Here is a 24,129-nt window from a genome sequence, read left to right on the forward strand (position 1 = left end):
AAATTTTATAATTAGCCTTTTATGCCTACTTTGAGACTCTTATTCGACTTTCAAAATATTTTGTTAAGTAGTTCTATAAGTATAAAATTCCAGCTCAAGACAAGGGCAAGAACTTGATATCTTAATAATCTAGAACTTTAACAAGAGTCTTAAGATTGGCATAAAATACCAATTTTGGAGCTTTCTAATTGGTTATGAAGCAGTTGTTGAGATATTAAGGTGAGGGTTTTCCGATTTTTGGTGGGTTTTTGTGGTGACCCTATGAGCGGTTTAGCCCAATGACCAATAGAACACGTTAACTAACGATAGGGGGGGGTTACATAGGAGAGGCAGAGTTGCAAAAAAAAAACCTCGACAGTGGAGTTACATTCTTGAGGTTTATGTTTTCTAACGGCAAGAGACAGTTTTGGGACTCTCTCTTCCATGGTTCTGCGTTACAAAAAGTCGTTGAAGGACGGGCCCTAACAAGATAGCCTCATGCAGGCGGCGGCCAAGATTGCTCTTGAAATTGAGGGGAAAGCTCCTCCAAAAGTGGTGGTAAGGATATCTAGATTCAGAAGCGAATTTTCCGCCAACCTGCGTTGAGGCTAGAGCCATCACATTGCAAATCAAGGTACCAGCTTGGGGACTTCTAGGTATAGAATAAGGAGTGAACAGAAGAAATGAAGAGTAGAACACGGTTTAAGAAAGCTCTCTCCAGAGTTGTACCCTCTCTGGCTCTCGGAAATTAACGATCGTGTTCTTTCCATTTCTTTGGATGGCCCACTGAGGTCTTAACCGGCCCTCTGCCTTCTCAGCTTGTCAAGCATACAACAGACTTCGACTCGAAAGTAAATCAGACATCTGTGTTTGGCTGCATGCTCGCTGGTGAATAGCAGGCTCAATAATATATTCCACGGACCAACCACAAGCTACAACCTCTTTATTGCCTCCAACAGGGGCAAACGCTTCAGGAAACGCGCTGAGTCGGAACCCCACTGTTCTCAACAAACCAACCACACAGATAGAAGGTCCAAGACTAACCCAAATTAGGGTAAGGTTGCTGCTGAGCTTCGGCAGGCAGAACCATGGTTATGGTTCTGCCCTTCTGGCCGTTGATTCCGATGTCCACAACATACTCTGAACGGGGTTGTGGGGCAATGAGCAGCATACCAGCCATCTATATTGTAAAATGATAGCATATGGCGGATTTAGTGCCTGGGGAGGTCAAGCCATGTCACCAACCGCTCCTAGGTAGGTCCTCTTGTGTTTCGTCCCGAATGGAGATCCTGTTGATATGTAGCCTCTAAGACGGGTCAGCTTGTGGTCTGCCACGTGTGGCCCCTCAACGAATCAAGCCGATAATTTAATGAACGCATACACCTCACCACCTTGCCGGTCGTATATTCCCCATCTCTACACCTGGCACTCAGATGGAAGGGGCAGATTCGCCACTTGTCCTCGATCATCTTCACAGAATGGCGCAAAGCAATAGCCCACGGTCCTCAAAACAGTCATTTTTCCACTGTCCTCGCAACTTCCGACCTCAATATCATGTCAGCGGGATCCCTCTACACTCTTTCATTTCCAAGGAACCATCACTCGCACAACGCCTCGATCATACGGGGAGACGCCGCTTCGGGTCCCTGCCAAAAGGCAAGGGTATGGAGAGGAGTGAGCCTGCTGCCCCCTCAAAGTGGCATGACGAAGTGGTGGAGAGTGAAATGGTAGCAGTATGTGAGAACGACTCATTGACCAGCCAGTCCGAGCAGGGAACAACCGTCCAGATTTCGATCGAACATCCACAGTCTCAAATCCCAAATCCAATCTCTCAGCACAGGAAGGGGCGGTCTCCAAAGCAGTCTCTTCCCCTCATAAAGCGTCAACGAAATGCGACAGAGTCTCAGGGAACCCCCACGTCGGATCGAACATCAATCATTCCGGCTGTTCCTGAATCGTCAACAAACCCCCAGCCAAACGAGATTACGGTACCTCAACAGCCGATATATCAAGAGGAGAACAGGGAAGGGAAGCATGGAAGACCGCGGTCGTTATCTATTACGCGTGCAGGGGTGTACTTGAAAAGAAGTTTATCAAAATTGAAATATTTCGGGTCGAAACCCAGAAATTCTCAAGAGTATGAGGCCTCGGCAGTGTCCATGTTCCCAACCCCATCAGTGGTGAGCTATTAGGAGGTTCCGCAAGTGTGAGAAGAAGCATATTAACGCACGTTCAGTGTTGTGTCTCTACCCCGCCCGCGATTCCTAGACCTCAACAAGGCCATGACGAGGCAGTACGGTCATCTATTCCCAAGCCTCAACCTAGGTCCTCAAAGGTTCTACTTCCGCCTTTCAGCATTTATCCAACCCCTGCTACATCTTTTACGATGACGAAAATTCCGAAGCCTCAGCTAGTAGTACCCGATACCTCAGAGTCAAGAAGGCGTAAGGTCTCCTCAGTCTCCTCAGCTGTTTCGCATCCCCCTGGTAAAGCAGCCTTATCACACAATATACTGAAAAGGAGGCTAGTCATCATCCCGAAGCCGCTACCGCCAATTCCCCAGATTCCTACTCCTTCGGAATGGCTGAAACAATCATCCGAGGGTGCTACCGGCCCCAAAGATGGCCCTTCGAATTCGAAACCATCAATCAATCCTGAGCCCCCGCCTATCTCGCCTCAAATAACTCATTCACAAGCATCGAAGGTTCATGGAATCCGGCAATCGTCGGGTAGGTCTATTCACAACGAGGTCAGGCGATCAATATTAGACCAAAGTGGCAGTCTGGATCCTCTGTCTAACATTTCCCCGGAAGCGTCAAGTTCAACAACAGAGGCCAGCAAAAGTGTGGGGGGCACGTCGAAGTCGGAGAATGGTTTGCCTCCAGGACGAAACCTGAGATCGTATAATCAACGTGCAGAATATAGTTGGTTCACAAACTTTTCAAGGCCCATGCGCGCACGACCAATTCTCGCACAATTACCTGTGGATGGGTCGTTCGTTAAACTAGGCCTAGAAACATCCACGGAACGACGCCTTATGAACGTTGACTACTCCTACTCTCCACCTACAGATAATCGAAATTATTCTGTCGGATTCAGGGTTGGGTATCCGGCTCCTCAATCTCGTTCATCTTTAAGTCCCGTTAGGGAGGGTGACGAACAGCAGGAAGCTTGTCACCCGAAGCGACACTTACGAAGCCTGTCTGCCCCGGCAGGTGGGGGGGAAGTGGCCCACGACTATGATAAAATACGTCACACAGTTTTAGCCCTAGCTACTAATGAGTCGCCTAGCAGGAGCTCCCTAAAATCCTCAACCCCAAGGAAGACAGAGGCCCGGGGCAATGTATTGACAGGGGAGAGTGCGTCTCAGGGAGAGGTCCCGTCCAACACATCAGTGTGCGCATCCTCGAATTCGTCTTCATCCCAAGGCTCCATTCGTGCCGCGCCTTCGACGCCCGTCGACATTGGGTTTGCACAGCAACCAATGTTTAGAGAATCCAAATCACTAGATAGAATCTCTCCGAAGTTAACACCCATCTCAACATCTATTGCAATTTCATCGCCAATGGCAAGCAGCACCTCTCTTTTACCCACACTAATGAAAAGAGAAGCTAGTGGTCATATACAAGAGACTATTTCAGGTGCTAGTCTGCCACCTGCTCAAAATCCTCGACAGGAAACTCTGGATAAGCACCCTCTTGAAGATACGGCAGTTCTAAATCATGAAATAACTTGGCCATTGGCTTTGGGACAATCCCAGCCAACAAAGCTACCACGGTCAATCATGAAGAAGCCCAGTCCCGGTGCTAGTCGAGCACCTACTCCAGTAGAGTCTTCTCCTGCAAATTCTGCCATACTAAAGCCAACTTATCCACTTCATGCATCTTATGCCTCTCAGCGGCAAGTCGCTTTTGGGGCGGGGACGAAACCGCCAAGTACTACCAGTCATACAACCTTGGGTCAGCATTCCGCCCAGACATCCCAGCTACCTTCGATTATCGGACCATCGCGATCAATTACGCCATCTCCACCAGAAAGCATGCTATCTTCATCAAGGAGTTTGCCAGCACTTGCAGAAAATGCTGCAACACCTGAAATGATTAGGAAAGCTATCGAGACCGTTCCGGGTGGCGGGCGAATGAACCCTAAAATCGCTCGCTTGAAGAAGGAGTCAGTGCAAATGCTAGTATCGCAAGCCGCCCTTGCCGCAGTAGCGGCAGCAGATACATCTTCGACCTACAGTACGTCTCGGAGCAGCTGGAACATGTCACCTGCTACATCAAGTCTGCTGGCATCTAGTTCGATGTCTTCGACTTCGACGTACTCACACTCCAGCCGGGGAAGCCGGATTCCTGGGCAGAGTGCGGGTAGGGGTGGGGGTGTCTACGGTATTGAAACTGAAGAGGTGGAGCAGAATAGGGCGAAGAGAGTGCATCCGAGTGTGGCTATGGGTCCGCATGGTGCTAATGATGCTAGGACGAACTTGCCTATGTTTACTACGAGGTAGGTGACTTTTGGCCTTTCCCTCACCAGTCCTCACCGACTTGGACCGGACTTCGCATTTCTTTCCCGCTACTCTAGATGAGTTTTCAGGCATCTGGTATGATGGATACTAGAGCGCTGACTATTACCTAGTAACATGCAACGTTTCGCAGAGGTAAAAACAAAACAAGATGCCAATAACAACACACCAAACAAAAATGAGAAAGGCAAAGTAAAAGAGAAGAAAAATTAAGAGAGCCACAAAATGGTAGCGGCGAGGTTGAGCAAGTAATCATGAATCGCATAGGGAGGAGTTTGAGAAACGGGATGGAGAGTAGACTCAGCTCGCATGTTGGGCTTCAAGCTCTATCCAAGTCTCCAAGACTAAATGGAAGTTGTCATGTAAGGACTTAATAGCGGTGGTGTAAGGATTATGGCTGCATTTCGGTTGGCGTTATACTTTTGTTTTGAGATGAGGATGGCAAAGGTTCGGTAAAATGTAGTAATAGCTCTATATTCGTAACTGGGTCATTAGTAGGCAGATAGAGTTGTCTTTCGCGCTTCCTGAGCTCTTGGCTTGGATGGAGTAGGATAGGTCGGAAAGTTAGGCGTTGAAACCGGAACTAGTTTGTTTGTCTCTGGTGTCTGCGACGGCATTGAATCAACTGTCCATATGGCTCCACGATATTCTCAATAGCCCCGGCTTCGTCCTACCCCTTCTCGCCACTCTAAACCCCAGCTTGTTGATAGCCCCCTTAGTAGCTCCAAGCGAGTCGTGCCCGACGCTTGGCATCCGAAATTCTGAGCAGCCTGTGTAGTCCTTCTCGTAACACTGGATGTATTCCAGTCCCAGCCCGCTAAATTTAAGTGTATACCTAAGACCTTTCTCTTAAAACCCTTCTAATAGGAGTAAGCCAGACATAGTGCGCTCCCCACAGCGTGTGCTAGTGTTTATGTTGAAGGGCGACGGTATGCGACATAGAGCTCTAGATCGAGGTGATTGATCACTGCACTACCGGAGTCTAGTATAACACAGATCTGCGCGCTACTGTATCTGTATCGCCATCGTCCAAAGAATGAAACACATAACTTGTATCGGAATGCGTAAATTTATCGTTGAGCTATGTGAGCTCTTACGCGGAAATGGCGGAACTTATTACGGGATACCCATTCTGAGAAGCTGGTGCGGCATGACCAGTGACAAATTATGGGGTGATATCTGTCGTGAGAATGGAGAGCTTCGTGGTGTTCTTTTGGATCGTGGAGTTCAGCAGAAGGGGGAGAGGAGGCTCGGGCTATATTTGATGGTTGTTTGTGGAAATCATATTAGAGCTTGGCGAGGTGAGCGCTCTGTGCTGGATGATATGTTTCGGCCGGAAAGCTATGATTGCAGACCTCAGGATGGAGGGGATTCTAGAAATGGAGGAGCAGACAGCTTTGGTGGGATGCTGGTGCTAGCAGAGCTCCATGGCCAAGCAAGGAGTGATACCAACGTGAATGTTGATGGACAGCTAACGAGAGGAGAATACATACTTGTAAATTCTCTAGCGTCTATACTTAGACTGCTAAGCTTTAAAGAATGTAAGCTTGATAGCCTTAAGCGACAAGGAGCTTTATCAGCTCTACGAAGAAGAAGGATCTGGCCATTTTAGGATGCATTGGATCCCCTTTCCCGATTTCAAAACCCCAATGCCTTGGATATGTGTTGAGCTTGAATAAGCCATTCAAAGATTAAGATGCGGGTTGCATTCGGAAATACCTAGCAAGGCGAGCAAGTCATTAGCAATTAATAGCAGTTAATGGTAGTTCCGATGAAACTGAGTCGAAACTCAAGACCTAGAATACTTCCCTCGTCGTCAAGAGACACATGTTCCTCATGCAGGGTTTCGAAGAGAAACCGACGCCTTTCGGGTTGTACATGCTAGCTAGCATTCTTGGTAGCGCTTGAGTTGAGCTGAACTATAGCATGACTATCTAGTTAGAGAAGGTCGTGTATGTTCTGTAAGCGGTGTTCGATGGATGGCTGTTGGGTCGTTAACTAGAATGAACTCGAACGATTGTTCTTACTCTCGTTAGCACATCCTAGTCCTTACAACTCTGATCTAACTTCGTCGCCAATAGGGACGCCTATTTGCTAATGTTTTGTTGTTGAAGAGCTAAGGTGCCCGACCGCTGTACGATTTTTTTTGTACTGACATAATGTTCGGTTGTCGTTGCGGAATAATTATTTGCGGTCTCGCTCTTGACCATCTCATTCTCTCTATTGATGTCGAGGTAGGCAGTGTTGTCGTTCGCGAATGGAGTGGGAGATAAACTCTGCAAAGAGAAGAGTGAGAGTTTTCATGGTCGGTCTCTGTATCCCTCAAGGTTCGTCTCCTTATTGTGTTGCTTCATTAAGGCGCAATCTTGGATCACTATATTCTAGCTCTTCCTAATCTTTGTCGACGTGCTTAGGAAAGAAAGTGGTGCTTGATCTGATGGGGATTCTGAAGGTAGAGAGACTAGCTGAACGAAAACTGGAGCAGCAATGGGCCAAAAGGTGAGCACGCAAGGATGGACGCCGGCCAGAAATATGTTCAGCAACCACCCGGACATCGTATTTAGAAAGCCGATTCCGACTTTCTGTTTTGAGGAATCCAGGGGATCCGTGGGCTGGATTATACGTTAGCGGCTGCTCGAAAAAGAATATAGACGACGAGGATGGGATGCACGTACGGATGCGGATGCGGAAGCATCCAGGGATCTGGCATGCCCTAGATATCGAAGCTGCATGGTACTGTACATGTGATATAAGCACATAGAATAGGAATTCGGGATTTGAAGCTGAAGAGCAATGGCATGGAATGGTTTTCTTTCTGAAGAAACTAGCGAAGGGCATATGGGTAGGTGTGAAGAGGAAAGAACGAGTGATGGGTTTTTAATGGAAGCTTGGAAGGGAGAGGCTTTGCGCTAGTGAAGAACGGAAAAGCATATCATAGATGCAGTTTCATTTGTTGGACCGTGAATACATGCTCGCGCCATGCCCCCCTTGCTGTAAAAACGTGGAGCATAGCACATTATCATTCTGCTTACAGAGCACAGCTAGTGTTTCTTTGCGCAAGCTTGATTCTAATCCATCAAGTTCCACTTGACTTTAAACTCAGCATATGTATATCACTTCAGCATATGCTAATATGCACAGTCTCCCTCCACTTAGAAAATCGCCGAATTACCACAAAACCGCCGCATGTCGCAAGGCCTTCCGTCCTCGACCAGTTTGTGCCTTTGCTGTGCGGTGCTTTTCGCGGGGCCAAATCTTAATCCCCCAAAACAGAAGGTAACGAGCCGCACGACACAAGATGATCTGACCTTGTGTGAGATCTGGAGTGCCTGAACCTGGACCTAGCCTGACGATGCGATGCGATGCGATGCCGCCTGCGGGAGCGGGAGGAAGGTGAGCTTAATTCCCCAGAGTTCGATGTGGGTTGGTGGGGGTGCGCTGTTATTGTTGGTTGGGGTTGAGGTTAGAATGATGGTGAGAGAGGGTGTCTTGCCCGTCTATTGTTGATAGACAGTAGATTCGAGAATGTCACTTAATAGTTAGGGTGCATTGCCCTTTTTTCCAAAATACCTCCCAGCCCTTTGCTCTAGGCCCCCGTCTAGGACTATGACTAGATACATCATCACATGACATGTCACCCTCATCCTCCCGAGGTCTTTCAAGACTGCCACGTATCCAACACAAACCCCAACAACCGTATCTGCGACCATGAAATTTCTGCCTCACTCGTGCCTCGCAATGTCTCTCTTTGTAACACATTCCCCTCCACCTCGCATTTCGCACCCTGCGGTAATCCATCGGAGATCACGTGTTGAGCTTCGGAGTACCGTCTGAATCCTTCGGGGGCACACCCACTCGTCAGCGCCACCAACATGTGTCCGAAACAGTGTGGTACGTTTGGCAGCTGTACAACGCAGGGGTAAAAAGCAACGCGATCCGACAGATGGTGAAAAACCTCCGTGCTTTAAGGTGCCGGAGAGAATGGGCGATTGGGCGACTCTTGTGACAGCCGCCCGCTAGGACGGAGAATATGCAGGGACGAAACAACATCTTAGCTCGGAGAAAAAAAAAAGAAAAGTGAAGGTTTACACGGATATGGCTGAGGACGGCGGTTGTGCTGCGCAAGAGTAGCTGCTTTGCGGAGCTTACGGCGATCCATGACAGCGGTAAGGGCCGTACGGTATTTGGATGGATAGCAGAGCGATATTGCAGTGATGAGATGAGGTGAGGATGATATTTGGAGCCGCATGGGTAGTGCGCGGGTGTCCCGGATGCCGGTCTCTCTAGGCGCAAATATTCTAACTGTGCTGATAGGTGGCGATAAGCACAGAGAAATCTCTGGGGCAAGCATCTGAGATGGCCATCGGATGATTCTGCGGAGAATGAGGTGAGGAATAGCGATGCTGAGATCAGCAGGCGGCGGGCGCTTGGAGCGAGATGCCGAGCCCTCCATCGGCGGTTCACGCCAACTGATTATTCATGAATTTGTAGATTAGAAATTCGAAGCTGTGGAGGCGAGGAGCAGCGAGTTGTGCAACCATCATGAGAGACTTTTCTATTCTTGCTGTAGACGGAGGCTGTGGTAGTTGAATAGAGTTGATGCTGCATCCTGCAGGACGTTTGTGGAGGGCTGGCGATTTCCACATCGAGACGGCCGATCGGGACATGGAGCTGAGGTAGGAAATTATCATCTCGATATCGATTTCGCAGACCGAATCAACGCGAGTGCATACTCATGGACGAGACATGTTGTGACAAAGGTCTTGTGATAGCGCTCTGGCAAGGCAGACTTCCCCCTCCCACAGAGTGTTTATGGAGAACGGAGCGAGGGCAGTTGCGATCAGCCTCAGCCTCGCCAAAACGGCAAGATCAAGGGCAAGGGGGCAGGATTCGACATTCAAAAATAGAAATGGAACATGCTTGGCGAAATCCTTCAGCGCGCTAATCTACTTTGGACGGCTAGCTCGTTCACGCAAGAAGCCACCATGAAGGCTTGCTGGTGCGGGTTTGTGAGGCTGTGAGGCTAGCGACGGGCGCGTAGAGGAAGTGCAAACTACAATGTGTCTTGTGATGCGTGATGCAAAAGTTCCTTTCTTTAGGGCGGTGGTTGTTGGCGAAGTCAATTACTGCGCATGATTCAAACTATCGCGTTTTGCGGTACCGAGTTGGGGAAGGAAGCTCAACTCAGGTCAAGAACATCGAGGGCAAATTGTTGCCCACCTTAGCATAAGATATTTCTCAGGATTGAATTAACTCTGTGATCTTAATCTTCCTTCCGCTGCCTCCGGTCGGAGAAGGCGTCCAGCGCTGAGTGTATGATGTCAGTTCGCCAACCTGCGACGACCAGCAGGGTTCAGCCATTCAAACGCGGCGATAGCCTTTGTTCCACAGTCGCATCTCGCTTAACGTGTTCAAGACGTTCGTTTTGAAATGTGGGCGTAGTGGTAATGCGGTACGCTTCGGCGGAGAAATTCCGGTCCATCTCTACCTGCTTTGATGAGCGAGGTTGTTGGAGGACTAGCGAGTCAAGCAAGGCCTTGTTGGACTTGGAAGAAAGCTTGGGTTGACCTTGAAGGAACCCCACATATCAGGCCATCCGCGGTTCGGGCTCGCTTTTGCCTGCTTTCGCTCTCCTCCAACAAACCATGAACATGCGATAGTCCCTGGGTGGATTTGCTTCATCCGCGGACCCCTCACCACATGATAGCGAGAGAGACTTGTCACAAGACATCGACCTGCATCTGATTTGGTAGCATCAACAGCTGTGAGGCCGGAAGTATGCCGATCAGATTGATAAGCGCTGGGAGCAGCGTCGGACTTGCGTTCTGTGACGTCTTCGAGTCTTGACAACTACAACCTCAGGTCTGAAATCTGAACGGTCACATCGCTCGATGAATCCCGAGGCCGAAGTCACCCTTTGCATGCGGATCCTGACGAAACTCTAGCGGTTGATGAAGAGTTCCACTCTGCGGTAGCGATGTTGACGAAGTCCGTTTCATCGATAGGGCTGTAATGCTGGATTGGCCATGTCTCAGAGATTTGGTGTTGGAAGTGCAAGGTCTTGTGGCGGCATTAGGGACAATTAAGCATCGGCATGTTCGCTCAACGCGTGTCGCCACCAAAATGAATTGCATCGAGTTGCGCGAGATGATGGCTTCGAGGCCTCGCCGCGCCGTTGCATCGGACTTGATGCATTGCCCATCTGCCGATGTCAAGCAAACCTTAACGCCTCTGGGATCACGGGCGTTGATGGCCACTCACGTGCTGGCCCGCAGAAGGATTCCAGTCGCGCGTCGGATTGATTGGAGTGTTGAGTGCCTGTCTCAGTCATGCCTCAAGTGGACGTTGCTTCTGTCGTTATGTAGCTCTGCCCAAACGGGAAGGCATAGGAATGCTTAATGCCCGTCCGTAGTGCTCACCTCCAGGACTCACAGCGCAATTGCAGGAGGATCTCGAAAGCAATCAATATCCTCGCCATTACCCTGCGTGCGTGCCTGCCTTGTGGTTTGAGTTCTCACAATGTCAGCTTCGTTAGCCTTCGAGAAGATTGCGCTGCAGGGAGCGCTGCAGGTTGAATCCCGAAACCCGTGGCCTCAGGTCAGGCTGAAGTGCCAGAGGTCATGTCACCGTGGTCATGGTTCCAGAGCGCGCCTCCAGGCGCTCTGGCTCCGGCTTTGACACCTGGCAGACGAAGGTGGTGGTTCACTGGTTCAGGTGGGAGAGGAATGCAGGAGGAATAGGAGACGCGCCCAATTCGGCAAAAGGCTGGCTAAGTCAGCAGCGTGATTGTTCTCAAATGTTGGACGCACACGCCGCCTGCTGTCCGTCAAACTGAACAAAAAAGATGCCGTCTGCAAATTTCAATAACGCACGCGTCTGGGTGATTTGAGTGGCGAGCTTGATCCAGGGCGCCGCGGTTACGCGCTGGAACCGTTGATCTCTCTGACAGCGATGCCGTGCACTCCTATTGGCCCAGACACACGGCAAGGAAGGAAGCTTCTCAGGCTGCTTGGAGCGCTCCCGTTTGTCCACCGACCAAGACCACTTTCTCGGTTGCGGAACTTCAGGACCGACTGAAAAGACGACAGCCAACCTTGCCAGCGGGATACCGACTGTGCGGATCACAACACCCATGGCAGCCGCTTCTGGCGACGTGTTGCGCCCACAACGTGGTTGGAAAGGATTGCGAGCCACCTTGTGCCACTTGTCGCACGCACTTCTCATCAATCTGAAGGCATATCTTCCGGCTCAATCCTCTCCCCATCGGTTCCCCTGGGAAACTGGGGACTGCAGCTCCCAAGCACCACGCTCGAGCCTCGCAAACCGGTGAGGCTGGCTTGATAGCTCCTCTGACGTGCGACCTGCAGTAGTGGCTGCACCGTCCTATGCGCGCTGACCACGACGCGGAAGAGCTTCTCGAGAGTCGAATCCTCCATCTGTACCCGCGCAGGTTGTCGATGTAGTTGGTCGTCCGTGGCCGCTCGTGTCGCCCAAGAGGGCTGATGGCGCGATCCAGGGCTCCTGCAAGGGGAAGCTTGGTTGACATGTTCCCCAAGCTTTGCTGCTAAGAAATAAGGCAACCAGCACGCGCTCAAGGGCAGTCCGTGCTGGGTGTGAAAGTGTCCGTGTGGAGATTTGCTTGGGCTTGGCTGGGAGCATGCGGGACCAGGGCCCATTAATAGCCGCACGTCGTGGGTGCGGAGAGACTGCACGCCGAGCTTACGTCCTCAGAGCCCGAGCATTCACCTTTGATATTCGGCGACGGACGAATCAGAGGGCCGAGAACGGGTTTCAGCGAGGTTGGACTTTGAAATTCTCATCTGCCAGCCGGCCACGGTTGTATCAAGTTGTTGCCGGCCAGCATTCATCAGACGACCGTGAGAGGGACATGTCTTTAACCTGCAGCGCGACGGCCAGGAATCCTCGCAGAAGCTACACATCTGCCGCCGCGCGCACCAGCAATCATTCAATCATTATTGCTGCTCCACCAATGGCCTTTAGATCGCCGCTCCAGCGTGCACCGCAGGCCCTCGGAGTGCAGCAGTCGGGCACAAAGGTCCAAAATTGCCTGCAGGGGCAGCCGTCGCACGCCTCAGCCAAGCGGGTTCCGACAGCGCTCCCCCGTCCGCATCGCTGCATCTCGACGTTGAGTCGGACTCTGTGGCTCACACGTCTAACTTTCACATCGTCGGGGTGTGCTCTCCATGATGGACATGTTCCGTGTCTTTGGCCTTTTGCGCGAGGCGTGACAGGTTGCATGTCATGGTGCCTCGGCGGCAAGCGGCAGGCAGTGGTGTGCCGGTGCAGGAGGGCTGAGCCCTTCACACCATTCATACGTCCCGCTATTTTCGACCGCGCACCAAGCCACTCCCCTCTTAGTAACAGAGCGCTGCCGCTGCTCAGGCTGCGCTTGGACGGTGGTTTGATGCGGGAACGGTCCGCAGCCTGGCGTTGCTGGCGCTGCCCGTGGACCGTCATCGTCCCTTGTGCTGCCCACTGAAAGCCCGTTGCGCAAGGCTAGACGCTAACATTTACACCAAAATTGGAGCTTGGATGCCCCGTCGTCCTCTGCTGCTGCTAGAACCGTTCGGTTGTGCGCCTCCAGCCATGCCCGTGGGCTCAAGCTTCTGTGCTGCTCCTCGACCATCGTCCTCTGTCATGAGAGCCGCCGCTGCACTGCCATTGGCCTGTCCCTGTCCCTCCCCCAGCCTGCTCTCCCAGCCCAGAGGGCAGGGCGACTCGGACCTTGCAGTTGCTGCAGCTCATCTGCCCCTCTGCTCCCGTTTCCTTCACAAACATCAACCTCTGCCCAGATGCGCTTGGCTCAGACACAGCCCGCAGATATTTCAGTCTCCCTCCACCATCAGTACACCGCCGCAGCACTCTCTATCGTCAGAATCCCGATTTGGAACGGCGGTGATCTCCCATTCTAGACCAACGGCCATACGTTTCGGATCTGCCCTGGTCTCCCGTCCTCTTTATTCACGCGCTGAGTCCACCAAGTCCGCCCTATTTCTCCATGTCCAGTCCGCCGCGCCTATCCAAGACATGAACGTTAGTCCTTAGCGGTCCTGCTGTACTACCGGATCTGGATCATTCGCCGCTCCCATCTTGAACCCCATTCTGTCCGAAGCCTGCTGCTCCACTTGAGGCTCTCGGGATCCTTCCCGGCCCCGTCCAGCTCTTGGATATATACTGCTCCATCGCCGCCTCAGTAAGCTATGTCGGACCCTAGTGAGACAGGCGGCCGCCCATTGGCCTCATCCATTCAGCAACCAGAAGGCAGCACTCAACCTCCAGCTCTCCGTCGCAAACGTCGTCGAAGCTCTCAGTCATCAGATGAACGTGTGGGCGGAACCAAGTCTAGCTCAACTCGACGTCGTCCAGGAACTAGAAAAGACATGTCGTTCGGCCCCCACGCCGGCTCCTCCCGCGGGGACAGTTCCATGCAACGCTCCCACAGCCCTACACAGATGTCACCGGAACCTACGTCAGTAAATTATACTAGGACTGGTCGCATTAGCAAGGCGAAGAAAGGTCTTAAAGTTCACCATTGCGATTGTGGAAGAGTGAGTTATACCCACCAATGCCTTTTCAGCTCCCGGCCTGGCTCTACCGTTTAGCGGGCTGAACACGATCTGTCTCAACAATGCCTCCACCAGCGGCTTTTGCGCGTTGAGCTTCGTCTTCAGCTTCGCGTTCGCACTCGACTTCTCTTTTCCCCTAATCGATTAGTTTCAAAAGAGGAAGATTACTGACAATGCACTAGTCTTACACGAGAGCAGAGCATTTAAGGTGAGACTTGACCGCCATTTTGAAACTGTAATATAACTAAATGACTTTGATCTGCAGACGTCACCAGAAGAACCACGCCCAAGATGCGTTGGTCTGCAAGTTCCCAGAGTGTGGGAAGACCTTTTACAGAATCGATCTCCTGCAACGACATCAGGAACGGCAGTAAGCCGAACCCGAGCTCAACCGCAAATGGCAAATGCTTACTTGTGGCAGCACTGAAATTGGAAAAGACTCTCGCCGCCCCTCATTTATGAGCCAGGGAACAACTGCAGAGCCCGAAGTCCAGGTCTCCGCGCCGGTTACTCTTCCTTCGTCCATCGTGACGACACTTGCTCAGGCTCCGCCATATTATCAGCAAACTGTCTCCCCAGTGCCGGAGCCGACTTCAGACCCAAGGTATACATTAAAACAGTTTCGTCCTCCTCAGATTCCTTCTTCAGCATTTGGTCATGTCCTTCGTTCTTCTCCGAATTCCAAGTGAGTTTCAACTTGTACATCAGATATCTTGTTTTCCTGATTTCCTTGGTCACTCGCATTGTCTGCGATAACTGCTTACGTTTTTTTAGTGCTATCAAGCAGCAGAGGTCGTATCACTCTAGAAATCATACATCTGTCACAGTACCAGTACCAGTGGACGGGCTCCAGACAGACATCGCCTGGAGCAATTCATATAACCAATCCCCCAATTACTCGTCAAGTGGTTACGACTCCCCAGTGCCCTACGCCGGCGAACATTCAAACATGTTCGCCAATCCCCCGTACGGACCTGGACCCAACCGTACTCGCACCTCTTCCAACGCATCCTTCATCGAGCCTTGGGCATTCCCATCGCGATCACCTACGTCAGCTACCTCTACGATGGCATGTACATGGACATCAAATGACAAGAGTCCGGTACCGCCAAATTTACCCTTCCTGACCTCGACATATTCTATGACGGGCATGTCGGTCTCTGCTGCTGTTGATCCGATCTCCGGGTACCACATGCCTTTCGGTCCGAAGTCGATGGCGCTGATAGATGAGGAGGAACAAGCATTTTTGTTCCCTGAGCAGTCATTCGGTACGGCCCACATTGCAAACACCTATCCGCTTGAACAATATCTTGACAATTACTGGAGATTGTTTCACCCCTCTTTTCCCGTCATCCATCGAGCTACCTTTGACGGCATGAACACGTCACCCATGCTCCGTGCCGCCATGATTGCGATCGGCGCGCAGTATTCGAACGATACCAGTGCGAAGCGAAAGTACTCCCGAATCCTTCACGACCGCTGCAGGAAGCTCCTTGACAAGGTAAGAGGCAACGGCAGAATCTCCATGCAATCTGCTTATAGTAGAGCAGAGAGACCTAGTCATGACTGAACCTGAACGAATCTGCGACTACCAAGCTTTACTTCTCATTGAAGTCCTTTCTCAGTACGCGGCTCGACGCGCCCCCAAGTCACTCTCACCCCGGTTCGAGAGTATGTACAAGAAGGTGAGCTCATCCTCAAGTGCTCATAGAACCCCCTAACTCCATCCTAGCTCTCTCAAAATTTCAGAGCGACGTCTTCAAGTGTAGCCGACATCATGTCCGCAATTGTGATACCCGAGAACGCCACCTACAAGCGTTGGAGCCAATGGGTGGAGCTTTCTAGCCAGCAACATCTGCTCCTGTGCTGCTACATTTTAGAGTCCCAACAAACCACTCTCCTCGCCCGCCAGCCCCAACCTTCGATCCTCCAAACCACTTCTGGATTCGGCCTTCCATTCCCTGCACACGCTGCCTTGTGGGACGCCACAGACCACACGGAATGGGGAATGGCTGCGCAACAGTACCTTCATTTCCCGACATACGTCTATGAGATCACACCTGAGACTAGTGTTGGCCCCTTTGACAGCTTTCAATCTTCGCTCCTTATCGCTGCATATTATAACCACTTCAGCAACGCGATGCCCTATCTTTCCGGACCTTCACTCGTAGTCATCGATCACCTTCTCGATCAATCACCACTTACTAAACATCGACTCCTTACAGCGAAACTCCTTCAAGTAACGCCTATTCGTGAGCTGCTTGCTGTTGCTGGCGAATCATGGATCTTGTCTGAGAAAGTAACTTCTCCTCCGGATTTTGCGAACTGCAAGGCCACCCTGAGGACGTGGGTCAGTGCTCTCTGGACCCCTACTACCGATGCGCAGAGTCAGGCTGTGAAGGACGCTCTGAAACTTGCTATTGAAATTATGCAGCATGCAATGATGACGCCGTTTAACAACCTCCGCCTCAAGCTAGGCGCCGACATGGGTCTCTTCTTTGCCACTTTAGTTATTTGGGCTGTCACTGTCGCAGCAAACACACGGATCAATACCCCTCAGGCACAATGCCAACCCCTACGATACCCTTCGCACTCCCCTCTCCCTTCTCACCCCCCTTCTGGTCATTACCCTTCTACACCGACCCACCTCTCCGCAACCTCAGCGCAGCCTTCTCAATCCCCGAACCCCGCCCAATCCGCTGCGATTGGCCTTCTCCCAATCTCACACACGTCTCCTGCACCTGCGTTTGCGTCGAACAGCATGCTGCACTCTGAGATCACAATGAATTCGGTCAATTTCCTCAGCAGCGCTCTTCTTGAGTTCGATCTTCTCGGCGTAGTTCCTCAGTGGCCTCGCGACGTTGCTCAGTGGCAACAGGGCAGTGCTGCTCTCCTGCGATGGGTGAAGATGCGTCTTCGCAATGGGGCTATCGAGGGTCGAGACAGCGTTATTGGTCTTGTTCCCACAAGTGCCGGCCCTGGTCGCGGTGGTGATGGGCTCGGCGAGCTGATCGATGGAGTAATCAACGTCCTTGAGAAGGTCATTGGACGAGGGTGGGACGGCTGGGGGGTTTAATACCTTCCACTATTCTTCATAGGCCACCCCCTTCTTCGACACAGGACTGTAACATTCTCCGGAGTACCTACCCATCTAAGCTACAAAGATTGTGGCCGGATACATGCATCCATGAGAAAATCGCCTTCCGGTTATTCTTATCTATTGCATATCTATTTCGTTCATGTTTTCGTCGTTTTATTCTTTGTTGCACTCCGTTCCTCACTTTGGTTCGACGAGCGCACGGCATAGCGAGGTTTTCTATTCTCTTCTTTTGCAAAATCAACACACGGTATACAGGCATGAATGGTATGATGGACTCACGACTGACGTTGGACACTTGGTAGCAATCTTTGGGACGGATTTGGAATACCCCCTCTTCTTTACTTCTCTTCTCTTCACTTGATTATCTTCAACACTTCTCGTCTTCTCTTCATTTGAGTTCGTTTGTCCCTATTCCGATGAACTCTGTACGTTTACTTTGCGGCCTTTTCGTGTTTCGTTCATTCTTTAACCCGCATATTTTGTACACACTACATGTCTCAATTTTCTCGCTCTCTTTATCCTCTGCATCATTACGAGGCTTGTATTAGTAGAATTTCCGTGCGTCGAACCTTTTTGCTTTGGCTTGCCTTTTTCAGCCAGCATTTGGGAGCATGATGGCTCCTTCATGAAATCAACATACTGTCTCAGGCTATTACCCTTCACTCGTCTTTTCTGTCATTAGTGACATTCTCGTCTTATTAGATCCCTTTACGTTTGTTTTATCATTAAGTTTCATTCGGCAGAAAGCCAATTCGTGGGCTACGATGAAGTTGGAGCCCCACATTACTAAGCTCAGGTTCTCGAAGCGAGTTGTTCCATGCAAAACCAAAGCGACCGACAACTCTAGTATTGGCTGGCTTGCTGTGGGGATCTCATTCCCCCCCAAAATTTGGTTTAGTGGGGATACTTCTTCGCACTTCGTGTGTATAAGGGTCATTCCCCCCGCCCAAGTTTGGCCTGTTGTTTGGCCTGTTTGCGTACCTGAGCCGATAGATCACTTCCTCAAGATCGTCCTAAAGTGCATCGAAAATGTCCAATACACCTTCATCAACCCTCCATCCACCGTACGCAAATCTTAATGTCCTGTTCTGCCACCCGCGAACGTCCTCTCACCTTCTTGCAAAAATTCTCAACCTCCCAGCGCAACCTCATATTCACCAACATGCCAGTGATGGGTATTTCTTTCTTCGGCCAACCGGTCTACGCTTTCAGAAAGGTCTCGCGGGCAAAAATGTCGCTTCCTGGACTGAGGAAGAGAAGGAAGCGATGAAGGAAGCTTTTCAGAAGAGTTATGAGGATCTAGAGAAATTTGTGCAAGAGGCAAAATACGAGGGAAAGGGAATTTATGTCAAGGAGCATGTTCTCTGGACAGTCGAACCCGTTTCAGAGTCTATGTTCTTGTATGGCCCCGGCTGTACGACCAGGGAACCCTGGTACGCTATCACAATCCGCACATCCGCTAATATCCTTGAAAAAGAGATGGAAAGCAGAAAGTCAGAAGGAAACGAGACTTGCCTCCCAGACTCATTCCTAAGGAAACTGAAGCCCACGTTCTTAATCCGCCACCCGGCTCTTGCATTCCCATCAAACCTCCGAACTGCCATCGATAACGAAGGCATTGAAACTGTGAAACGTGCACATGGGATCCATACCTGGGAAATGACATATCACTGGCTCCGCGCGCTGTATACTTGGTACGATTCGCATCTTCCACCTGAGCAACGTACTACAAATATTCCGGAGATCACATTTCCGATTTTGCTCGATGCAGACGACATCACAAATCCATCTCACATTCGCAGATACACGGAAGCGATTGGTTTAGACCCAAGCCTCCTCCGGTATGAGTGGGAAGCAGCAAGTGAGCATGAACTAGATGGTATTGGGAGTATGGAGAAGCGGATGAAGGAGACGATTCTGAAGAGTACAGGGATTGTGAAGGGGAAGACGAGTGCGGATCTGGTGATTGGGGATGAGAAAAGGAAGTGGAGAGAGGAATTTGGAGACGATTTGGGGCAAAGGTTGGAGGGGTGGGTAGATGGTGCATTGGAGGATTGGGAGTGGTTAAGAGGGAGAGCTCTGCGGATTTATGGGAGCTAAAGGGCGCAGCATATAGAGGTCATAATACATGCATAGCGAAAGGGATGCCAAGAAAGCTGCAGTAAAGAACGTGATATGACGTGCTGTACCCCTCCTCACACCCAAGCGGAGTTAAAATTCGCTCCCCCGATAAACTCCTAGGCTTAACTCCAGCGCCTTACATACCTCAACAAAGTCATAAATTCCTAATATTATAGACTAGCTCATCTATGTATAGTCAAGGTAGCACCCGTCTTTAAATAATTCCACGCCAAATAGTTTTTATTTGTACCATTTTACGCTAAATATAATCAGGGCCCTATCACACTCAATTTCCTTCATATACACTTAAAATGGCAACCCCCCTCACAAAATCTCATATCCTATCTATTTTCTCAAACCTCTCCACCGGTAACACCACAGCCTTCTTCGCGAACGTCACCGACGATGTCGATTGGCTGGTCGCCGGGCAATCACATCCATTGGCTGGACATTGGACCTCGAAGCAGAGGTTCTTCGAAGATAGTTGGATGAGAGTAGGAGCTGTGCTGCAGAAGCCTATGCAGTTGAGCATCGTTGGCGTGATTGTGGAGCCGGAGGGTGAGGGGTTGAAGGGGAAGGCAGTTGTGGAGTTAAAGGGTGTGGGCGGGGTCTTGAAGGATGGTATGTGGCAAGAGTGAAGTGTGGGTTTTGAAGAGAGTAGGCTAATAAAGAGATAGGGAATGAGTACAATAATGAGTACTGCTGGGTCGTCGGATTCAATGAGGTAGGCAAGATTGCCTCGGTTCGGGCGTATTTGGATACAGCGAAATTAAGAGATGCGTTGGATGGAAACGAATAACTCCCTCCTTCTCGACCCTCCAAGTACTGGCGTGCATGTAACTCCGAACTCCCAGGTCCTTAGTAGAGAAACCTCCCATTTGGAATCGTCAACACCCACCACTATCATCGCAGCTTCCACAATCACCCTTACAACATTTGCGACAGCAACGCACCCATCCCAGAAGCTTCCTCTACAACGGGAGCAGCATCCATCAACATTATCGTCCGATCTTTCGCATCGTTGATGGAATCGCTCGTCACGTCTCTTTGCGGCCTCTAGCGCTTGCTGCTGAGCAGTTCGACTGATCTGCTACGAATCCTTTTCTGTTCGAAGCGTTTCTCGTAAGTCATTTGGGCGGCGGTCGGGGGTGTTCGTTGTTTGGTTCCAGACTTGGGCTTGGAAGGGTTTGGCTGGTATCGGCATTGCCACCTGTGGCATTGTGGGTCTCATTGACGGAGCTTTCAGTGTTATCGGGGGATTGAGCTGCTTTCTTCTCGGTTTCGACAACCATGATTGGAAACGGTAGCGCTAGAGAGAATTTGAGTATGTGGATGAAGAGCATTGTAAAACCTTGTGAGCTCGGAAGATATTTAGAAGTGGTTCTATTTATCTCCGCGCGATGGGACTTTGGATTGATGATGAAAGGTACTCATGTCGTCGTATTGTGATGCGAAACCCTTTGAAAGGGTCGTCGTATCTAGTGCCCCCCCATCAAAGATCAACTGGCAAAGTGAACTTGTGGCTTAGCTAATGAGTTAAGTGGAGCAGAATGCGTCGTAGACTGAGTGAGTTTAGTCTTAGCCGTTCTACCTTAGAAGCATGCTAACATCCAACAGGCGTTCGCCCTTCGCCGTAGCTATGTAGATAAGAAGCCTAGGAATCTCAAATGGTGGTGCTCCTATTACATATATTAGTGGAAATTACTAAGACTGGAATGTAGGGATTTTGCCAACTTTCGATTCCAGCACAATTAAAATAAAGTAAGGCATAGATTAAACACCGAGTAGCAGCCATTAATTTGAGTCGATTTCTGTTGCCACACCGACAGAGACTCCTTTACTTGACTTCATCATCACCACAAAACCTAACTAGTCTGGAATCTGAGAGGACGAGATGATGTACGGAGCCTTCAGAGCAACAAACTTTTCTCTTAGAGCATTTCAACACAATTGCACATTTTGGCATGAACTAATCGAGTACGTAGATGAAATGCTATACAAATGAACTAGCAATATCGCTGCCCAATGTGGGCGTGAGCGAATTGCCTTATTAACAGTGTCTCCCAATCAGACTAGACGAAGGGTAGAGTTGTTCCGTTCCCCGTCAGCGTCAGGTATCCATTGGCCTGTACTTAGATCGATCCTTCTCCCGCTTCCATTAATTCCAATTCCAGCCTGAGGATATCTCCTGAAGCTCTTAAATCTCTACCGGTTCCTTCAGTTGCGCGCTTCCTCGCTTATGCTTTTCCATCCTTCACCGTATCCGCTCTTGCCCACGTTCAAATCACGAGGCCATGAGGTATCTCTTCAGGCTTATACGAGAGTCTAAGAAGATACTTCGATACAGTCTGAGAAGCTTAATCGAATAATAGAACAACAGATGCTTAAAGTGGGCCCTATGTTGAATTAGATGTTGAGATTTGTATTTCCTTGTCAGTAGGCGCTAGAAAAATGCCTGATTTGGGTCGCTAGTGCTTCTGAGATCATCTGGGCAGCCGGTCCAAGCCTTTCATTCTCTCGAACTTGGTTCTCTGCCAATGGAGTCACAACACTTATAAATCCTAACGTACCCTTCATTACAATGTAATTCACTTTATAAATCATGCAGTGAGTGCTAAGGTAAGCTTGTTTCGAGTGGAATAGGAAAAGTTGAGTTAGATTTACGTGATCCTGCTTCTTCCCGTTTATTCACTATAAACTGAAGAAAGCAAGGAACGCTAGATAATAAACCACTCTCAAGGAAACATCGCTGTATCTCTCTGTTTATATCATCCCACGTGTTTTGGAGCACCAATAAAAAGGTTGTTGTTCTCTGTTTAACGCCTCTGGCGCTCTTCGGTGATCCTGTACGCAGCCTCGCTTTGAACCATGGTACAGAAAAGGGCATATTGCGGGTCAATACTTTTCAAAAATGATGAATTGTCTTCTCGAGTCATTACGTCAGGTTCCGAGAACAATTGAGCAATGGTAAATCCCAACAGTATTCTCCAAAACATAACGAACTCATGTCGCATCCCTCATCCCTGAACCTTCGGTTCTCCTTCAACGCTTTTAACTCTTGTTTCGTCTTGAAACACTACTATCCTTCAAGATGATGATATCATTCTACTTCGCCGCCATTCTCGCGGCTGCCTCCTTCTCCCAGGCTAAGCATAAGAAAAAACCGAAGGAGAAGAACCCGCCACTGCCGGCACCTACCAACCTCTTCCCCGCAGCAAAATTCAAATCATGGGATCACCTTTATTCTAGGCAGTACGAAATACCTCCGCCAAAGAACATGGGACGGTGGATCCACCGGGAACCGATTCTAGCACCCGTCGACTTAGACGGGACGGAGGTATGTCGTCTTCCCTTCATCGCCTATAAGATCATTTTATAATACTGTCACTTAGGTATGCCTGCCGGAAAACGTCGTAAAAGAGTTCCGCGACATGGATATCTACTGTACCCAGGATTTCGACAGCAACTGGGAGGATCGCGACTTCTACATCTACACCGCCGAGTACAACTACATAAAGAACTTAACTGAGTTCTGGAAATACGGATATTGGTATGGAAATCCAGAAGAGGAAGCCTGCGATAAATACAAGAAACACTGGACAATTGGGAGCTGTCGCCTGGGAAACTCAAATGCGGAGCACCACTGCTGCACGGTCCAACGAAAGGTCGGGTACCAGATCTGGTCGGTCCCGATTGCGACCTACTCTACTACCCCTTTAAAGCCAAATAAGCTTTCTGATAAGGAAAACCCCAAGCACCAGGTAACACCACCGCCGTCAGTCCCGCAAGATGTACAAGACCGCCTGGAAGCGAGCCGCATAGGTGCAAAACACAGTCCTGTGTTTGAAATCCCGCAGGTCAAAGATACTAACCTGCCTGCCATTGGGTACTACCAAGGAGGCAACTAACTCGTCCGTCGCCGGAGGTGCTCGAACCGTCTACCAAGATGAGCTAAGGTATTGGGTATAGCGTCTCTTGATCATCGGTTGGATGGGGAAATCCATTCCTTTGCTCGTTTTTGCTTCAAGATATCTCGAAAACTACCCGAAACGACAACATTCTTTTCGATTTCGATATCTTCATGCTTTATATTACTTCACGCTAAGTTTGCACCCAAACTCAATCCAATTGCAGTCTTGCTTTTCGATCAAATGGAGTGGCATTATGAAAGAAGCAAGTTAATACCAACGGTTTCATATTAGCTTTTTACATTCGATCGACGCAAAGCGACTGAATGAATGCCTCTGCTAATATCATGGCGCATATGTTGGACAAATTGCAGCCCACCACGAAGGCCCCACTTTTTCCAGCGATGTCATGAACAATCGCTCATGAGATCTAGCATTGATCTGCTATTTCTTTCTACGTGTCTAAATTACCATAAGCAGTCGTGAGTTAAGCTACAGAGCCATACTAGCATCCAAGACTCCTCCCCCGAACGTTCCACGACCTCAGCACAAATGGTGGTATGCCTTCACTCCATCTTTAGCACATCTGCTTCCCCTCCCCAAACACCCACCCACCACAATAATCTATTCCCGGTTCCCACCTCGGGAGCTCCACCCCACCTCCCCCTCTCAACAACACCTGGTGGCGTAGATACCTTAGTATCCGTCTCTTTTACACCCTTGACATGTGTTCGTTCTGGAAAGTCCCTATAGCGTGGGAACGGTTGAATATATCAAGAATCAATCTAAAGACTAAGAGTTCGGATGCCGTATGGAGCGGATTTGATGTTTTGCTGACGGCGCTGGACCAGCTACCGAAGCATGGTAATATCCCGGATGTGGTGCGTTCTTTGTGGTGTGGATACATGTACA

At 49.9% G+C, this 24,129-nt stretch overlaps 10 protein-coding genes across 10 annotated transcripts; 6 read left to right on the forward strand and 4 right to left on the reverse strand.

Moving 5' to 3' along the window:
* Positions 1-149: 149 nt before the first annotated feature.
* Positions 150-425, reverse strand: BDR25DRAFT_350712 (uncharacterized protein; the record flags this gene model as incomplete). The annotated part of the gene is made up of 2 exons (XM_033694743.1): positions 150-299; positions 357-425. The coding sequence occupies 2 exons, from the start codon at positions 423-425 to the stop codon at positions 150-152; spliced, it is 219 nt and encodes a 72-aa protein (XP_033552163.1).
* A 52-nt stretch (positions 426-477) lies between these two features.
* Positions 478-6,196, forward strand: BDR25DRAFT_350713 (uncharacterized protein; the record flags this gene model as incomplete). The annotated part of the gene is made up of 21 exons (XM_033694744.1): positions 478-537; positions 592-649; positions 687-736; positions 771-867; positions 912-1,105; positions 1,145-1,233; positions 1,300-1,377; positions 1,413-1,653; positions 1,677-2,159; positions 2,191-2,216; positions 2,248-4,430; positions 4,513-4,579; positions 4,615-4,693; positions 4,720-4,835; positions 4,879-4,953; positions 5,031-5,056; positions 5,089-5,233; positions 5,268-5,307; positions 5,444-5,457; positions 5,537-6,010; positions 6,070-6,196. 21 exons carry the CDS (start codon positions 478-480, stop codon positions 6,194-6,196), a joined length of 4,722 nt encoding a protein of 1,573 aa, XP_033552164.1.
* A 4,152-nt stretch (positions 6,197-10,348) lies between these two features.
* BDR25DRAFT_101770 (uncharacterized protein) lies at positions 10,349-11,018 on the forward strand. The gene has a single exon (XM_033683451.1). The coding sequence runs from the start codon at positions 10,514-10,516 to the stop codon at positions 10,898-10,900; it is 387 nt and encodes a 128-aa protein (XP_033552165.1). The 5' UTR covers positions 10,349-10,513; the 3' UTR covers positions 10,901-11,018.
* Positions 11,019-11,450: 432 nt separating this feature from the next.
* On the reverse strand, positions 11,451-12,284 carry BDR25DRAFT_101757 (uncharacterized protein). Its single transcript, XM_033683450.1, has one exon. It carries the CDS (start codon positions 12,045-12,047, stop codon positions 11,565-11,567), a length of 483 nt encoding a protein of 160 aa, XP_033552166.1. The 5' UTR covers positions 12,048-12,284; the 3' UTR covers positions 11,451-11,564.
* A 107-nt stretch (positions 12,285-12,391) lies between these two features.
* On the reverse strand, positions 12,392-13,410 carry BDR25DRAFT_101840 (uncharacterized protein). Its single transcript, XM_033683454.1, has one exon. It carries the CDS (start codon positions 12,977-12,979, stop codon positions 12,464-12,466), a length of 516 nt encoding a protein of 171 aa, XP_033552167.1. The 5' UTR covers positions 12,980-13,410; the 3' UTR covers positions 12,392-12,463.
* On the forward strand, positions 13,352-17,246 carry BDR25DRAFT_101802 (uncharacterized protein). The gene is made up of 7 exons (XM_033683452.1): positions 13,352-14,070; positions 14,271-14,296; positions 14,354-14,458; positions 14,510-14,773; positions 14,863-15,589; positions 15,639-15,773; positions 15,821-17,246. The coding sequence occupies exons 1-7, from the start codon at positions 13,723-13,725 to the stop codon at positions 17,162-17,164; spliced, it is 2,949 nt and encodes a 982-aa protein (XP_033552168.1). The 5' UTR covers positions 13,352-13,722; the 3' UTR covers positions 17,165-17,246.
* Positions 17,247-17,864: 618 nt separating this feature from the next.
* Positions 17,865-19,333, forward strand: BDR25DRAFT_101805 (uncharacterized protein). The gene has a single exon (XM_033683453.1). The coding sequence runs from the start codon at positions 18,218-18,220 to the stop codon at positions 19,286-19,288; it is 1,071 nt and encodes a 356-aa protein (XP_033552169.1). The 5' UTR covers positions 17,865-18,217; the 3' UTR covers positions 19,289-19,333.
* Positions 19,334-19,368: 35 nt separating this feature from the next.
* On the forward strand, positions 19,369-20,272 carry BDR25DRAFT_101890 (uncharacterized protein). The gene is made up of 2 exons (XM_033683455.1): positions 19,369-19,930; positions 19,987-20,272. Exons 1-2 carry the CDS (start codon positions 19,621-19,623, stop codon positions 20,106-20,108), a joined length of 432 nt encoding a protein of 143 aa, XP_033552170.1. The 5' UTR covers positions 19,369-19,620; the 3' UTR covers positions 20,109-20,272.
* A 164-nt stretch (positions 20,273-20,436) lies between these two features.
* Positions 20,437-21,560, reverse strand: BDR25DRAFT_350717 (uncharacterized protein; the record flags this gene model as incomplete). Its single annotated transcript, XM_033694745.1, has 10 exons — positions 20,437-20,660; positions 20,717-20,767; positions 20,814-20,871; positions 20,918-20,988; positions 21,021-21,042; positions 21,091-21,154; positions 21,201-21,239; positions 21,266-21,315; positions 21,383-21,484; positions 21,519-21,560. The coding sequence occupies 10 exons, from the start codon at positions 21,558-21,560 to the stop codon at positions 20,437-20,439; spliced, it is 723 nt and encodes a 240-aa protein (XP_033552171.1).
* A 713-nt stretch (positions 21,561-22,273) lies between these two features.
* On the forward strand, positions 22,274-23,217 carry BDR25DRAFT_310731 (uncharacterized protein; the record flags this gene model as incomplete). The annotated part of the gene is made up of 3 exons (XM_033691177.1): positions 22,274-22,276; positions 22,401-22,646; positions 22,702-23,217. 3 exons carry the CDS (start codon positions 22,274-22,276, stop codon positions 23,215-23,217), a joined length of 765 nt encoding a protein of 254 aa, XP_033552172.1.
* Between the last annotated feature and the right edge of the window lie 912 nt (positions 23,218-24,129).

Source organism: Lindgomyces ingoldianus (assembly GCF_010093535.1).
Source record: "Lindgomyces ingoldianus strain ATCC 200398 unplaced genomic scaffold BDR25scaffold_5, whole genome shotgun sequence".
NCBI lineage: Eukaryota > Fungi > Ascomycota > Dothideomycetes > Pleosporales > Lindgomycetaceae > Lindgomyces > Lindgomyces ingoldianus.

Excerpts from the sequence above, each read along its gene's own strand:
- BDR25DRAFT_101770 (XM_033683451.1), top strand. The coding sequence starts at position 10,514 with ATGCTGGATTGGCCATGTCTCAGAGATTTGGTGTTGGAAGTGCAAGGT.
- BDR25DRAFT_101757 (XM_033683450.1), bottom strand. The coding sequence starts at position 12,047 with ATGTCAACCAAGCTTCCCCTTGCAGGAGCCCTGGATCGCGCCATCAGC.
- BDR25DRAFT_101840 (XM_033683454.1), bottom strand. The coding sequence starts at position 12,979 with ATGACGGTCCACGGGCAGCGCCAGCAACGCCAGGCTGCGGACCGTTCC.
- BDR25DRAFT_101802 (XM_033683452.1), top strand. The coding sequence starts at position 13,723 with ATGTCGGACCCTAGTGAGACAGGCGGCCGCCCATTGGCCTCATCCATT. Across the intron at positions 14,459-14,509 it reads CAACGACATCAGGAACGGCA|CACTGAAATTGGAAAAGACT; the intron begins GTAAGCCGAACC and ends TACTTGTGGCAG. Across the intron at positions 14,774-14,862 it reads CGTTCTTCTCCGAATTCCAA|TGCTATCAAGCAGCAGAGGT; the intron begins GTGAGTTTCAAC and ends ACGTTTTTTTAG.
- BDR25DRAFT_101805 (XM_033683453.1), top strand. The coding sequence starts at position 18,218 with ATGTCCAATACACCTTCATCAACCCTCCATCCACCGTACGCAAATCTT.
- BDR25DRAFT_101890 (XM_033683455.1), top strand. The coding sequence starts at position 19,621 with ATGGCAACCCCCCTCACAAAATCTCATATCCTATCTATTTTCTCAAAC. Across the intron at positions 19,931-19,986 it reads GGGCGGGGTCTTGAAGGATG|GGAATGAGTACAATAATGAG; the intron begins GTATGTGGCAAG and ends ATAAAGAGATAG.